Here is a 17,375-nt window from a genome sequence, read left to right as displayed (position 1 = left end):
CTACTGCCTGAACCACTTACTCTGACAACATAATGAATGGGAATCAGACTCTTAAATTAGGCTGCATGGAAAATGTATTTTCTTAAGGAGCAAAAGCTTTTTACTTAGCTTTTGCTATTTGTATTAGTTACTCGAGCATTGTATTTATACTATTAGAAATTAAACCCAGGATATTTACATTAATCATTACTATTCAAAATACTGAAATCTTCTATGTTAACTTGACATCCTGCAAATTATCCATTATACCAATAAGCTCAGTGTGAGCTTTCAGGCTTTTTCCTTTAACATGGAACGTCTGTGTACAGGTAATTAGCAAAACTCCACCATGTTCATTTTCCATTAGAGTAGAAATATTCCTATTCCTATTTCTTGGTCTTTGGACTGATTCTTACTACAGTGCTTACGCATTTTTCTTTGGATTCTCACAAAACATCTCAAAATCTTGAAATACTAGGATGCAATTTAAGTTATTACCAATGACTAGAAAAACAAAAGAAATTAATAAAATCAGAGACAGTTAATGAAACTCAGAAACTTAGCTTTCCATAGAATATTATTAGCCTGCTGTGCCTGGCAATGCACACACCACTTTATACTCTGAGAAGGAATGACTGTCATGCCTGGCAGCAAAGTAAGTATACGGAGTAAGCATATTACTATTTATTTCCCAATCAGATTCTGGGGAACATCATTTAAGAGACTTCACTGTATAAACTGTCCTGCTGTCAAGCCATGTTCCATGGCCTTCTGGAGTTTGTGTAACCCCAGGAGGACACAAAAAGAGTATCAGGTTTTGCTGCTATCACTGCATTTTCTTAATATTACTATAAAGTCTCATGCCAACTGTTAAGAAACGACCAAAATCCCTGAACTTTGAATGTAAGACAAACTTTTCTTGCAAATCACTTGTTCTCATGCTACATATTCTTTACATAGACTCCTTTGGAAATGATCCGTTCACGAGTATAGTGCTGCACCCTACGGAGCCCTTCAGAGATGGCAGAAGGTTCCATGAGATAAAGAAGTTACAGTCTCAGAATACAGTGCTGGGTAACGGTCCTGAACAATGTGTACTTCAAGGAAGCAGCCTTTTCTCTTGTGGCTCACATATATTCCAAATTTAGTCCAGTAGAAACATGACAATGCAACTATATAGAAGCACAGAAACTTGCAGTTAAAATGACTCAAAGAATTGAACAAAATTTTGGCTTTAGGTATAAACACCTTCATTTTGAAAACAGATGTGAGTTTGGATCCACAATAGGCTGGTGACCAATTCTGAGGTGTCTGATACTGCTTGAGACACATCAAGGGAAGTGGCAGCATACAAGGGTGTATTCCTGAGCTCTACCAGAATGCCAGCCTTCTCCTTCCAAAAATATAAATATCTTAAAACAATGGCACTTGTACTTGCACACCGCTGGACACACTGCTTGTGCAAATTCATTATTATTCAGGACTTACAAGGCACTCTAAAGTAAAGGATGATCTCACACATTGTACTCAACTGAATTTTAATTTAAGTTTCTGGAAACAAACAACAGTTTTACATAAAAAGTTAGTATTTTTAAGCATTCAAATACACCTCCTTTTACCAGGCAGTTGTGCTATGGCTAAAAAACTAATGAAGTTTAATTCTCAAGAGACTGCTAAAGAACTGTTACACTAAAAGTTGTGCCAGCATCTCCACTAGAAGACCCTACTATTAGAGATCTATAAGTCAATCAAAAAAATCAAACAACCCTAAAGCAAAATATTATATTGAAACTTCCAGAACCACTTTTAAATGCTTAAAAAAAATAGCACTAATTTTTAGTTCTTATAGTGAAACAGAAAAAGAACTTAATCAATTTTACATAGCTTCTGCATTTATTAATAAATAAACTGGATATAACTATTTGATTTTTTTTTTAAAAAAGAAAATAGAACAGGTAGTGCATTCCCCCTCGGGATAGGTAATATTCCTCTCAAAAAAGATTTTATATGCCCTAATGTGCACCAAAAGACAATGAAAGCTTGAAAAAAACCTTGTCATGCAGCCAGCAGGATGAACTTCCAAAACCATGTTTCTAAACCAGACAACTAATTAGGAGTAAGTGATTGCTGGTGAAGAGTCTGCAAAAGCCAAGATAAATACTAAGTATTACCCCAAATACTGTGACCATTGCTCTGTAGGAGCTTTGCAAAAGATTTCATTTTTCCTTCATCACATGCAGTGATCTTTCTAAATCAGATGACAACAGTCCTGGCAGGAAAGACTAAGAATACTTGCATGACTTCTGCTTGTTTTGTAGTCAAGTCTAGTGAAATTTCAGAAGAGAACTGAAAAAAAACCCCTTTCATTTCAAGAAAAGCGATGCAGAAGTACACTGTTCTTAAAATAAGACATGCTAACACTGAGAGAGGAAACAAAATTCAGAAAATAGCATAGTTCACCTGATGCTATTTTTTGACTAACAGAGAAATAAATATACATTAAAATGCCAGAACAGACTATTACTCCAGCCAGCACAGTAACAAACTTGTTAAACAGATCAGCACTTCTGAAAAATATGAAAATTAAAAAGTGTTGTATTATACACTGAGAAGCATGACCTATTTGATAAGGAAATGTACGGCCATTACAACCCTTTGGTCTGATCAGGCAACTTCTGGGGTTCATTCCAACGGAGTGTGGCCAGTAACTATATGCCTCTGGCACACGTAACAGGCAAGATTGAAACCATTTGGCAGTCATTTATCTTTGATGATGTTGAAGTTATTGCACTAATAACTTACCTCCACGGTGGTGTTAGCTAACAGGTTTTACTTCACAACTGCAGTTTACTAGAGCCAGGAACCTGGTCTACTAACATCGCTCAACTGACAAGTAACCGAGAAAATCAGAGTAACACCACGATTTTCCAAAAGCTTCTGTAACTCGTTGACCATCACACACACAAAATTTTAAAATTTGCTGAAATGTAACAGACCTCAGCTGTTCTTTAGACTTAACAATTCCATGTGATCTGAACACACCGTGGTTACAGAGAGCCTCATGTTTTCACGGCACCTCACTTTGCTTTTTTCCAAATCTAGTAATGAAGATCTCAAAAGGCAGAGACATTGCATCCGTTGGGAAAGATGAAACTGCAGATAGCGACTTGTTTGGAGCAGGCAATGTTGGAGAGGCAGGCAGCTCGGTTGGCTGCGTGTGATGACAGCATGGGGGAGAGAGGCTGAAGAAAATAACCACGTTCGGAAACGACAGGCAAAGCAGAAAGATGCAAAAGAGATCAGTTTAACGGTTGGGTTGGTTGGGGGGTGAGTTGCAATTTTTTAAAAAGGCCAAAGCAATAAAAGAACATAGCACAAAAATTAAATAATATTTTTCTATTTTATGATCCAACTGACCAATAACTAATGTTATAAATATGAGCCTTATTCATAACTGTCACAGTGAATCCTAGTAAGATACATGTTCCTTTCTCCGCCACCACCCCATCTTCCACGTTGCTCAGAATGTAACATATTTATTGCCAGAACTTGAGAAAAAGTGTAACCAGTATGTAGGCACAACCTTTATCCTCTTTTCTCTAAGTTTAACAATATTTAGGTCATGGAAGTGCTACTTTAAAAGGTTTTTTTGAATGCATCTCTCTCTATACATATACATCTATGTATATACAGATACATATTTATATTATTTATGTATATGTATGTATTTTTTTATATACACAAAATGTTTCTTAGAAAGCTCCCAAGCACCTAAAGTCAGTTTCCTAGATCTGGAATTTGATCAGACTAGTAACAACCTGTCAGCTTTAAATATTGGACTATTTGTTTCCCCGTGTCCAGTGCCTAAGATCTTGTTAATTACCTAAACTCTCTTTCTGTAGGTCCTGTTAATTACCCGTCTCCTGTCTCAGAGGACCTTGTTAATAACTTGTACAATCTCTCTAAAAAGGTCCTAATAACACATTAAAATTAAAGATGCTTTTCTTTTAGCACTTGTCAAGTGGTGTAAATTGAGAAATTTTCACATCAGTTTATTAGCCTACTGTAGTGTATTTTCCTAAACACAAACAATTTCAGAGAAAAGATGCATAAGGTTTGGTCATGGCACACAAAAAAAATAAATCTTTGTTTTCCAGGATTACCCTCAGTTTCTTTAACTGTGTTCAATACAAAATCCACATGGCTCCTGACTGCAAATTAACCTCTTGAGAGCCATGACAATAGCAGTAATTGTAAGAATGAATGCAATTTAAGATAACATTAGGTAAAAGTTTCAAAGCAGTGGATTAAGAAGTACAAAGACAAAACCATTATTGGTAAATGCTGGCTAAAAATACTAGACATATTGTGTGCTTAAAAATTCTTCATTGGCTGTATGATATACATCCTCTGGAGCTAACAGATTTTGTAATAATTGCAAAACCAGCATTTCTTGTTTCACAACGAGACTGCAGCATTTTTAAATTGTCAAGAAATTAGCTCATAAATATCTATGTTACACCTACAACAGACAATAAAAAAACCCCAAATAAATCAATCTTAACACTTATGTAATACTGTAACACAGTATCTATAAAACCCTTAAAAAAATACTAATTTATCCACTCAGCATCTGTAAGAGGTAACAACATATCATCCCCATTTTACAGACCAGGAGCAGGGAGACAAGTGATTTAGCCAAAGACACAGAACAAGCCTTTGCCAGAGCAGAGATTAATAGAAATTAGGGGTCCATATTTTGTGATTTCCTAGCAATTAGTATACATAAACCAGGCAGGTTTTGTTTTGCTTTTCCAAAATACTTCTTAAGCCTTCTTGAAATAACAAAAATAAATAAAAGTAATAAAAATAAACAATAATTTTCAAATAACCCTGGGATACTTCTTGCTTTTACGAAAAAAATTCCTCTAACTGTTGCTGAACCTCTTCCACATTTTCTGCATCGGCAGCTGAGAAACATGTGGAAGACGTATTTATCTTCATTCTTTCAATTAGTAAATAAGAGTAATTACAGGATGCATACAGCCAGTTAGCACTTCACGATTGGCTGGGTGAAGGGCTATTCAGCAACTCTTCTGCAACTCACCCAGCCATTAGTCAGTGATGTTACAGCCGCCGTCCTGCCCATCATTACTGCGTGGTCAACATGACCCAACACAATTAATTAGGATGGACTTGAGCCTGACCCAAAGCCCACCAGAGTCACTGAAGAGACTCCCACTAACTTCACAGGCACAGGTTCACTGGCGTTAAGAACCTGACCTTCACACTCCGCGCATGATGGGTTTAGTAATTTTTTTATTTTTTGAGGGTGGGGAAGAGTGTTGCTGTGGGGTTTTTTTTCCTTCCACTTTGCACTCTCTCCAGCCTGATCCCACAGACTGAGCACCCTTTCGTGGCTACGACGTGTCTCTGGAACACATCTTCCCGTCGAGTTTCATCAGACAGGAATCCAGTTCACATGCCCCAGGACCATTCCATCGCTCAAAGAAAGGCTTAGCTAAGTGGGGTTAACTGGGAGATCCACCTGCAAAGCAAACTCCACATCCACACCAGAACACTGATTTCGGACACACCTCAAAAAAAAGATACTGCCTGGTTTGCTTGCAGAAATGGTTTCTAACCAAAAGAGCTTAATAGCATGTAGAGTAAATAAAAAGCAACTCAAAGTCTAAATTCTCTGTGTACGCTTTCTGCGTTCTGAATTTGTTACTCAGCCTCATTTATTTTGTGCCCACAGATTTACACAATTTTTCTTCACAGTATTACTAGTTTGAAAAATTAAAAATGGATTCCATTCAACAAACCCTCCCCAGATAAAAGATAAACTTAAACTGTAAACTTATTGAATATGCACATTTTGTATTAGTTTCTACTTCAAAAGAAAATCATTGTACAAGACACATTTGAAAGAAAGTGAACATATTCTAAAAGATTCCCACAGAACACAATACTGAAGCATATAAAAATCAAGAGCTTCTAACTTAAACTATTGCATGCTACATATTATTCCATAATAGCTGTCTTATAGAACAGGTCAAAATGTTTACTATTTTTGGCTTTTTGAAAATAACAATATCTATTTGTCTTATCAAAAGTTTCTGTTTACATAAAAGTCAAGAACTAGTAAAAGAGACTCACACAAAGAGGAGAAACAAATGACTAGAGTCCTTCTGAATGGGCACTGTGATGAGCTTTTTAATTACAAAATAAAGAAAAAAAAGTCCATCATGATTACAGTCAAAGATTTATATTTATCAAGATCTGCTGCATTCAAGAACTTCAAAAGATTTCACTACTTATATCTAGCATCTGCCTGAATACATTTTTTCATTTTAAAAAAGTTAAACACTATGTCATTTTAATTGTTATTTAAATTACTTCTCTTTTAAAGGAGCTTATTTAAATGGAAGTTTAACTTCTGACAAATCAAGCTACGTCCTAACCTTACTCTAATCTAGAGAAATCCTTTATTAAATAAGTAATATTCTAAGACTCTGTCTGTAAACATGTTATTTAAGACAGTAGGAACTGACTTGACTCGTAGAAGAAGCTAAGAAGGTAATTCATTGAGGTCTGTGTGAGCTTCTGGCAACAAAATCTTTTCTAGAGCAGTTCCATTTCAGTTCATTTATCTAATTCACATCCATGATTAGTTGAAAATGACTGTAAGTTTAAATCAGGAGTGCATGCATTCTAACCCTTGAACAAAACTGAGTTTGGATACAATAAGATCAATCTGTTCTAAATTCTTAAAGAACAAGATAACACAAAACAAGAAATTTTAAAAAAGAAAATACTACTGTGTCATTAATAAGGGATTAATAGACAGGGAAAAGGCAAATTCGTTAGAACCACGTTTTCTGTTTAAAATGGCGATTTATTCCACAACCTTAAACTTCCAGTTTGGAGAATTTTAATTCCAAATTTAATTTCTATCAAACTTAAGTCATTAAATAGAAATTAATCATTACCTTGGAAAAAAAAGACGGTTAATTTCTGGCATTAATATACAGAAAAAAAATGAGAATGCAAATGGATAAAAGTTAAATAATTAACTGCTTAAATATTTATCCATTTGGAACAGTATATGGGTGGGGGGGTGTATATATAGAGAGAGAGTATATTTTCCTCACTGGCAAACAAAAGCCAGAAAGGAAACAACTGTGTGATACTTTTTTTTTTTTTAAGGAAAACAAGTTAACTGTTGATAGACAAACAAAGATTAAAATGGATTACTTAAATCAAAGTTTCTTATCAGCTCCTGTAACGTAATTCACTCTGCTTAGCACAAACTGCTGCCTTGTGCAACGACTTGAATACACAGGAACTCTGCAAAGCTACAGTGAGTCAAAGGAATCCAAGCCTGCTAAGTGCTCATGTGGGTGCTTCCATTTAGAAACAGAATGGTCTTCAGTTCTTGTGCTTCAGTGTATAGAATCTAAACCCATTTTTTTCCCACATGGTGACATCCACAGGGTTTGTTTTTATTACTCACATCTTCTTCACCCTTTTCTTTATTCTGTTTCATCTTTCCCTTAGACTGGAAACCTTTCCCTCTAAAACCTTGACTCAGGGCAGTGTAACAATTAGCAGTGAGTGTTCAGTGAAAGCAGAAGACTTTCAGGAAGAACCCATTCTGATTCACGAACAAGGTCTTACACAAATCTGAGTAACCAGGAACATTCATGGTACACATTAGTAATATAAATGTAACTTCAAAATGAAATAAGAAAAGATCAAACTACATAAAAAGTTCATAAATTTTACTTAGAAACAGATAAGCAATCTTATAAACGTATATAAAGCACAAAGACTGTGTTCTTCAACACTTCACATTTTCATTTATATAACATGTTCAAGATATCAGATCGAAATACAGCAAAAACCTACCTTGAAGATGGCAACATGCTTGTAGGCTTGAAGTTTGTCACAAACGGATTAGTCGAATCATAATCAAAACTCTCCTGATGAGTTTCACCAAACGCACTAGGTGATTTCAAGTCAGCAGAACTGTCTGATCCCCCATTGCTAAGTTTATCTGACCTCCTGCTATCTTTTTTTCCAGTCACTCTTTCAAAAAGACTAACTTTCTCTTTTTTCTCTTTTTTAATTTCTTTTCTGATTTCGACAGGTTTGGAAAACAGACTTATGTTTTGATCCCATGTTGCTGGGCTTTCTTCAAACGGATTCTTCTGTCTTGGCAGTGTAGCAAATTTTTGGGGTAACGAAGCACTCACATTGGTAAATGGGTCATTTTGTGCTTCAAGTGCAGTTTCATCAACTGTGCTGTCAAGCTGGTTCATTTTAGGAGTATCAATGCTTAATGTCCTTCTATGTGGAGATTTTAGACTCCCTGCAAACAATCTGTCATTAGTATATTATCAATGAGACACTGTATCATAGTTTATGACATGCAGAGAACCCATTTTAGCTTAGGTCTGGAAGCTTTACAATTCAGTCTCAGCTCAAAACACTGCTGAGTAACAAAGCTATTTTTTAAAAAACAAACCCGCAGCTGTGGCCTTCACTTCGTGGTTCAGAAATGTTTACGGAGAGACCCTACAGCAAATTTCTGCTTCTTGTGTGAAAACAAAGTTCTACAAAGAAGGCAGCTATGACTAGTGTGCCATTCCAGAAAGCAACAGTAGTCTATTGCTGCATAATAACTTTGAACAATGCAAAGTATTTTCAGTTCTTCATATAAAACAGGTTTAAAACTTTGGTGACGAAAGTTTTCAACTTTTTAAACAGACTTTTATTTTTCAGAAGACGCTGTTTTGCCTGGAGTTCCCTCTAGAATGAGATGCTTCAACTACAACATACTCTCAAATGAGGACATAAGAAGAAAAATGCTAAATTACCATACATTATGATCAATTAAGTATTTCTTATGCTCAGAAACAGCAATTATGAGTTACCTCCAACTAACAGAAGTGAAAAAAAAAATAGGCCAGCAATAATTTTTAACTTTTTGGCCTTGTAATTGCCTCATAAACTAAAAAACCAGACTTTTGAATGCTCTAACAGCAGTAAACTGTAATAATAATGGTTACGAGTTTTACTTACCACCTTCATCAACCGAACCAAAAGATTCTAGCTGACGCCTGAAAAGATGAGAGTAGCCAACTGTGCTGGATTTCATTTTTTCTGAGGAGACATGCGATCCCGTTAAATCTGACATTGAATGAGCTGAGGACAGTCGCTGAGGTCCCAAAAGGAAAGGTTTTTTTGGTTTTGATTTCATTTGTACTTCACCACTACATACCTCTACATTTGCATCAGGTATGTGAGTACTTGGGATGATCGCAGAGGATGTATCTAAAAACGTCCCATCGGTTTTTCGACCCTTCATTTTGTCTTTTAGTTTAGCAAAAGGGGATTTGGTTTTGTCCTTCATTGACAAATCAAACATACTTGCTGTCATGTTATTCCTCATAAACTGAATATTGACCTTTATTTCTCCTCTGTCTTTAGTTCTCTTCCCTTGTCTGGACTCTAGGTGAAACCACCTTAAAGGAGAAAAAGAGCAAGTTAAGTTGTGTTTTCTGGAGGCTAGTCATTTAACTCTGGTTAGTTGGTTCATGTATCTGGCTAGTATAATTTACCATATGAAAACCAAATTCCATACCAAAAATTAAAGCATTCCTGTACTGAAAAACTTCTTTGCCTGTATTTGTTTTTGAAGAGAAAACTTAATAACTAAGCAAGCACAAAGCTCTTTGCAGTGCTGACCTGTTTCAAGAACCAAAAATCAACTCTGGAAGCTTACTAACTTCGTCAAAGCTAATAGGCTCACATCTACTTACGAAGGAGAATTTGTATCTGATGTTAATTACCAATAAAAATACATTTTATTTTGCTATTTAAAAGGACACTTGATATTTTTCAAGCGGCCTTTATTTAGCAGTGATGTGTATTAGCTGAATGTATACTATGTGGCAAATATTTCATCTGGTAACCTTTTCTCCTTTGATTTTGCTCAGGTTTATACCCTAGCAAACATTTTTCCCCCTCTGTCCCTTCCTTTTAACCACTGGTTAAGAGTTATATCAACTGCACTTGCACTAGCAAAGAAGTATCTGAGACCCCTGCACAGTCAACTGTCATTTCAGTGCTGCAGCTGCAACCCCTACTGCCAGTAACTCCACAAGCACGGGTGGCAGAACAGCGAGCCCGTAGGTGTATCTAACAGCCATCCCTTCTTTTGCAGGTCACCAGTAGCAGTAACTTCAAAAATATTTCCACAGGCGTTGGAACCATGACATAAACCCTCGCCCCTTGAACAGACATCAAAGTTGTGATCATCTATTTCAAAAACCTTCTTTGCCAGGCCCAGCAAAGGCTTTACCTGTATCCAAGTGTCTTATTCTATCCCTATGGCGCTCCACCACCCCATGGGAGCATCTGCAGAATTATGGCTCAATCTTCCCTCCACAGCTTCACCAAAAGGAATCACCAACAGACAATGCCTCCTTCACACCCATCACCAACAGCCTGCTTCTATTCCAAAAAGGGTGCAAGGGCATATTTCAGATCCGCCAGCTCCACAGAAGTGCTCTAAACCCACTGGCAGGAGAAACGCACTCACACACACCAACACACCAGTGCATTATCATGATGAAGTAAGTTTTGAACTGGAGACTACGAAATGAAATTGCTTATTAGCACAGATGCAAAATTGATTCTGCAGTTATACATACATTATTCAATACTGCCAAATATAGAAAACAAAGTCAGGAAAGGAGAAAAATAACCCTCAGTTTCCTTTCAGATTTCATAAGTATTTTTAAAGGTGACAGCCGAAATCAAATTTTCAGGCAGAGATAAGTATTTTTGATTTATAAGGATAAAGAGTATTATGACTTTTTGTTGTTTCCTTATGCTGTCCAAAAGGTTTTATATCCCATACTAAACCAGAAAAATTAAGAGATGTCAGATCTTCTCTGTCCCAGCACTGGACAACATGAATCCAGACCAGTAGATCCAGAAGTTCAAACCAACAGGAGCACAATTAAACCTTTAGGAAGAAAGTTTTTCTTCTGTTGCGAGGTAACTTCATTTCTGCATTTTAAATGAAATGCGAAACCTGAAATATGTTACCTGTCTGAAGAAGATGGATCATTTTTCCTTTTAGTTAATAACATTCCACTTCTTGGTAACTGAGTCATCTATAGAGTCATTACAGAAAACACACAACAGAACCAAGAGTAAATCTTTTTTGTGATATATAGTATCACAAAAACTGGAAGACAAGATAGCCTGCTTTCTTTAAACTCTTCTTTAACAGAAAATATGTTCATATATTCTCTTAAAAGAATAAAAACAAGACACGGTTGTAGCAAGCAAGCCCTTGTTCAGACAGATCTTGCCTGTACAGAAAAAAACCAACCAAACAAACAAAAAACAAACCAAAAACTACCCTGAAACTAAGAAAGTCCTCCCTATGATTCCTTAGACACTAAACATAAACATAAATATAAATAAGGCTTATGAGTGTTTCAAGAGGCTTAATAGGCAGAGAGGACCTCACTTTTTGACATTCAAATTTAATGGCTCAGCCTACACTGTAAGAAAACATATTCCGCTCCTCCCTCTTTCCCTCCCCTCACAGGTCTCAAACATTAATACTGTATCTCTGATAAGATCGCTGAATTTTCCTGTGGTTCTATTTAGGAATTATCAAAACTTTAAACAGATGTATGACACTTGCTAACTTGTTTTACAACAATATCAAGACATAAATTCTTAAATTTTTGCTGTGTGGAAGAAAGTCTTTTCTCTTAAAATTTAATTTAACTCAATTATTGACATTCTTATCATGAATCGACAACCACTCCGCGTCACTACCAGCACTCGCCTGCTGACGGCATACCTCCGCACACTACTGTGACATTCACCAGGTCTGAAGGAGACAATTCCAGCATACAACTACTACACTGCCTGTGCAGCCTGCACATGTGCTTTCAAAGTAGACCTCGAAGAACTTGACACTAAAAATAAGTTCAGTTGGGAAAACAAAGAAACTCTTCTTACCCTAGGAAGATAATGGAATGGCATAAGGGACTGGACCTCATGCCTGCTGGGACCAGGTTCAACACTACTAGATTCCAACACAATTTAATCATAAAATCTTCACTCCAGCAAAATTCCTCTGGACTTCAGTGGAATTTCTGTATGAATAATGATTGCTGGATCAAATCTTTGTATAAAAGACAGATATTTAACTTTCATAGGCATTTCAAGGAGGTTTCTTTGTTACCTTGGAGAGTTTATCTTGTTTTAGTTATAATGAAGGTTCCATATGCTTCAGCTCACAACAAGACAATATGAGAAGCAGACTCAAATCAGAGTTTTTTTCAAATTCAAAGGCCAATAATTACTTTTTTAAACCGATGAGAACAAATGCAGGCAATACATTTGTGTGGAGCTCACGTGAACGAGCAACAGAGTCTGTAAATGTTTCTTATTAGAATCTGTTTCTACAACACATGGGCGTGAGCAACAAATAGAAAAAACAGCACCGTATGTAATAGAAAAAAGAATTGGAAAATGAAGTCCACTGTTTTCAGATAACAACATTTGAGTCCTAAAATACTAAATTCCACTATACCACTGCCAATTTAAAAAATTGTAATGTATTATAAAAGCCAATAAACCTTGCTATTTTGGTTTTGTTTACAGTACTTTTAGCCACAATAAATGCTCCATTTGTCAGGCTGCCATGCGCTTATTCTATAGAAAGCCTGTACAAAGTAGGAAAATAGCCAATAACATACACTAACAAAACAGGGTGGCTTTTATGAGAGCAGATGCCCTTTATTTAATAACCAAATATTACATCCAGTCTTGCAGACAGTCTTTATTTAAACAGACCTTGTACAAAGTCTGGCAAATTTTCCCAACTTCAAAGGAAGCCCTATTGCCTTCTGAATCACATTCATCCTTCTTGCTCTCACCTTCAAATGTTCTGTAGGACAACCACCTCCATACACCCTCTAATTTTGACTTTTCCCCTATGGTTTCCATCAGAACAACCCTTGCTTCTTTTTCTCATCTGTTTTTAAGTGCGCTAACGGGCTTCGCCTGTCTTGCACAGGTTTCTGATTATTTTTGTCTTATAAGTATTACATAAATTGCCACTCTCTATGCTGACAATTTTTTTGAACACATAAAGAGAAGACCGACATTCGAGGCTGAATAGGAAAAATCCTGCTGACCAGCCAGCCCTGAAAAACTAAACTCTTATCTGAAGAAACATGACTATTTTCTAACCGTGAAAAATTACTCAATTTTAGCCATACCTACAATTAGAGGTGGAAAAAGCAAACTCCCTTATTTCTAAGAAAGACAATAACCATCTTCTGCATACTATTAAAGTAAATGGTGTAGTATTAGCAGAACTGAACCCTTCACCTTAGTAAAGACAGACAGGAAGAATGAAGGAGAAAACTGAAAGAAGTTACTCTAAATGAGCAAGTTACAAAATTCTGGCCTGCCTATTACAGCTAAATAGCTAGTGTTCTACAAACTTACTCACATTTTCAACACAATTTCTTCAAGTGTTCTTTTCCTCCCATTTTTCTGATATAATTTTTTACCCATTAACTTGGTTTTCCAACTCACTTTTGCTTATCTATACTATTCTCACTACACCATTCATCCTGCATTTGACAAATATTTTGAAATCACTATCTTATTTCCCTTTTCCTAACAGCAGGAAGCTGATACTGTCGTGTCTTATCCTCCAAATCTGCCACTGAATTTGACAGCTCCAAGTCTTAGTCCTCCTTCTTCTTTGAAGAAGCATCACTCAGCCTATTCTCCTCACCATGTAACAGTGAGCAGGACAGGCTGACAGTATGGGTAAAAAAAATAGTAACAGTATGTGTAAGAAAAACCACTATGTAACTTTAGCTACATTTTAATTATATACTTAGAACTTTAAAGCCTCCAAAACCACTAGGATACTTGTCTACCCGTTTCAACAGGAATTACAAGTCTTCTAGCCAGCACGTTCACGATCGATGACCTTCTGACTCCATCTTGCCAGTGCCGAAGATAGAAAGTACTAAAGGAATTTTCCCACTCATTTTGCTGCTTCTCAAATACGCCGCTCTGCCTTCACTCTACCAGTAAATATCTGTGGAGCTGATCTAATTTTGCTTTGCTGAAATCACTAGACTGCACCCAAAGATTTTTGCAAGACCTTGATTTTAATTCACAAATTACTGAAGGAATTCTGTAGAAAGCTGCATAATCATCACAGCATTCACAAGGCTTCTAACCTTGATTTTACAGGTAAAATCAGCATCCTGATCTGCTAAGCAACTTTGATCTGCTACACAGCAATCAGGAGAATTATCTACACCCGCAGGTACTTCTAAAACTACCCCTACAAAAGACCATCAAAATCCCAATGAGAGAACATGTCCATCAGCTGTCATGGAAAAGTAGTCCTTCTTCATCTCAGATTACTAGTTTCAAGCTAGATACACTGAAGAAACTTGCTTCACAAAACCCCACTAACACGGATGTCCACAGCTAATGGAAGAAAAACAACATCCAAAGCCCAGAACTGTCTAAGATCTTCATTAGCAGCAAATGCACTTTGAAAAACGCAGAAGTATGTTTTGTGATAAATCAGTCAGATGCTATACCGAAAGACTGCCCCAAAAGTCAGCAAGTGGGAAAATTGAGGCAAGGTGCTGAGCACAGACTACATCGTACATGAGGGGAAATGAAGAAGAAAACAGATTATTTATTAAAATAAGTGGTGACATTCACAAAGATGAATACTATTACATTCTGGAAGCCAAACGAAATGAGATATGCAAAGTAGAGTTTAAAAATAAATACTACAGTGACATCGTATCACCACAAAACATATGGGAACTGACACATACCACAACACCCTTACTAAGGGGTTAGCTAACATCAACCGGAATCAAAGTAATTAAAGTGGTCTTAGTTTACTCATTATTTTGGCTAAAGATTATGTGTGAATACTTTTATTTTAGAAACAAAATAACCGAAGGTATGAGAATTAAGGCCTGTTATTTCAGTTGAGTGTGTGTGCAAGCACGCGTGTGTGCGTGCAGAACATGGAGAAGTATTTCAATCCAGATGGCACTCAGACTCTGACTCAGAATTAGGACTTATTCAGAGGATGTGCTTGCATTTGTTGTCAAAATGTAAATGCTGGGAATATTACTAGATAATTTGAAAATATTGCCGAAATCCTATAAAGCTATAACTGGGAACAACTTTTTGTTTTCCCCCATAACCACCTTTCTCTTCTGTTCCTTACTACTAACTTTTCTTTTTTTTTTTTTTTTTCCTTCACATTTACTGAGTAGTACCACAAAAGCAACAGCAGAAATCCGTACAAATCCTCCAGGCTGCTCATTATTTCTGTGTCTTTAGCAAATTTCTCAGTTACTACTCTTCCCACTCTTCACTAGAGTGGAATGAGTTTTTTCTCTCACTTTAACCACAACATTTTGATAATTTCTGTTGCAGCCTGCCATTTCCACTACTATTGAGTTTTATAACCTAAAATGCATTTTTCTGGTTTAAACGGAATTTAAGACTCAAAATTAGTAAATAATATTTATAATGTGTTACGTTTCGTAGAATTATTTTTAAAAAGGCACTATTCATTAACAAGCACTGAGCCCATGACATACTATCTATTTACGACTTGTTTGCTTGTTCATAATTCAAGTTGTGTTTGAAGCCGCCTTCTCGAGCAGTTGTGTCTCGCTTATGCCGCTACAGATGAGAGAGAGGACAGGGCAGAGGCAACCGAAGGAGGAACCTGTCCTTACCCAAGAGGGAGGCCGCCAAGAACGAATTCACCATAATTTGGAGGAAGTCACACAATTTTCATATCTTTCAGGAAGTGCAGCAGCACTACAGGGTAAGTGCTTACAACACAGGGGTATTGATCGTGGTCAATCGTTAATGCTTTTGGTTGGTTTGTTTGCCGAGAAGCTCTTTTTGATTATTTTACATGATTGATGCAAGCAGAGAAGTATCCTAGATAAGGCCAAGATTCCTTTAGTGTATTATGCTCAAATAAGCATTTTTTACTACACTGCTGCAATTGGCGGGGGTGGTGGTGGTGGGGGTGGTGTGTGTGTGTTGTTGCGGTATTACAGAAACCAGGAGACGTGGAATTAAGTCACAAATAAAAGACATCTTCTCCAAAAAAATTTCCATAAGAAATAATAACTCTACCATTGCCTGCCCTCCTCAAATTTATAACATTCCAGACAAGTCTTGCATCTTAAATCAGCTGAACATACAATAAAATTAGCTCTCCAGGAAAGCTAATAAAGGAACGGACAATAAATAGAGTGGAAGTATAGAACAACAAGGACGAAGCAAATGCTGATGAAATAAGTAACAATACGGTGAAAGCTAACGGAAATTTGTCTTCTATTGCTGTGTTCATTTAGCACACAGGAGAAAAAAGAAAAACAGACTAAGCACAGTCATTAAGAAAAACTACTGAAAAATACTTCAATAAATTAAGACGGTTTTTATTCCGCGATAATTCAAAAATTCATTTTGATACTACGCATTGTCAGATCATCAGCAGTATTAAGGCAACTATGAATTATAACTGAATTGAAATTATTACAAAAATGTGTATATGCTTTAAAATAACACATTCATTGACCATCGTTTACATTTGAACTGCAAAAGAGGTGTATTTATTCTGCAACAGCAGACCAAAAAAACTGTCATGTATTTCTCAGGATGAATTAAAAAAACCCACAAGACTTTACTGCAAAAAATAAAAACCATGTCAGAAATCTAAGATCTGAAAATTTACGCTAAATATACCTCCAATAAAGTACTATCTTCCCAGCCTTTTGAACTGTTAAAAAAGCTCGGTAAAATCTCTCAGCATCTGGAGCCTAGTTTCCAACTCCGCAGAAAAGAGCAGAAGAAGTAAAAAGAGCCTGTCCATTTCCAGCTACAGCAGAGATGCCAGAGACACAAATTTACAAAGTTAGCGCAGTGCGATGGGCACTTTTGCAGCAAGACAGAAAGAAAATGAACTAGGATCCTGCAGATGCTTTGGCCGAAGTCTCTGGAAGAGACCTAGTAAGGGACCATCTGAGCCACATCTGGATCTAACCATTCCAGGAATTCTCACTTTTAAGAATTCAAAAAATCATCAGTTTTAGAAAGAAAAAGGAAGGACGTTGCGTGATGGTGCGTACAAAATTTTCACTATAAAATTATAGTAAATATACTTTGTTTCATTAAGTCTTGTGCCAGAGCAAGTTTATTAGAACACAAGTCGTGCAAATCCTGTCATGAGGCCTCTGCCTGAAAAGTTTACTGCAGAGAGTATTTTT

The 17,375-nt window shown here is 36.5% G+C and overlaps 1 protein-coding gene across 1 annotated transcript in view; it reads right to left on the bottom strand.

The window, feature by feature from the left end:
* RAB11FIP2 (RAB11 family interacting protein 2) overlaps nucleotides 1-17,375 on the bottom strand; it is a 29,255-nt gene that overhangs the window by 8,074 nt on the left and 3,806 nt on the right. Inside the window, exons 2-3 of the mRNA XM_009952222.2 lie at nucleotides 9,070-9,512; nucleotides 7,894-8,356 (exon numbers count right to left, since the gene is read on the bottom strand). Coding sequence (XP_009950524.1) covers nucleotides 7,894-8,356; nucleotides 9,070-9,512 — 906 coding nt within the window. The remainder of the gene's footprint in view (nucleotides 1-7,893; nucleotides 8,357-9,069; nucleotides 9,513-17,375) is intronic.

The sequence above is a fragment of the Leptosomus discolor genome, chromosome 6 (genome assembly GCF_034619465.1).
Source record: "Leptosomus discolor isolate bLepDis1 chromosome 6, bLepDis1.hap2, whole genome shotgun sequence".
In the NCBI taxonomy this organism is placed as follows: Eukaryota; Metazoa; Chordata; class Aves; order Leptosomiformes; family Leptosomidae; genus Leptosomus; species Leptosomus discolor.
This window is presented reverse-complemented; position numbering and strand designations above follow the sequence as displayed.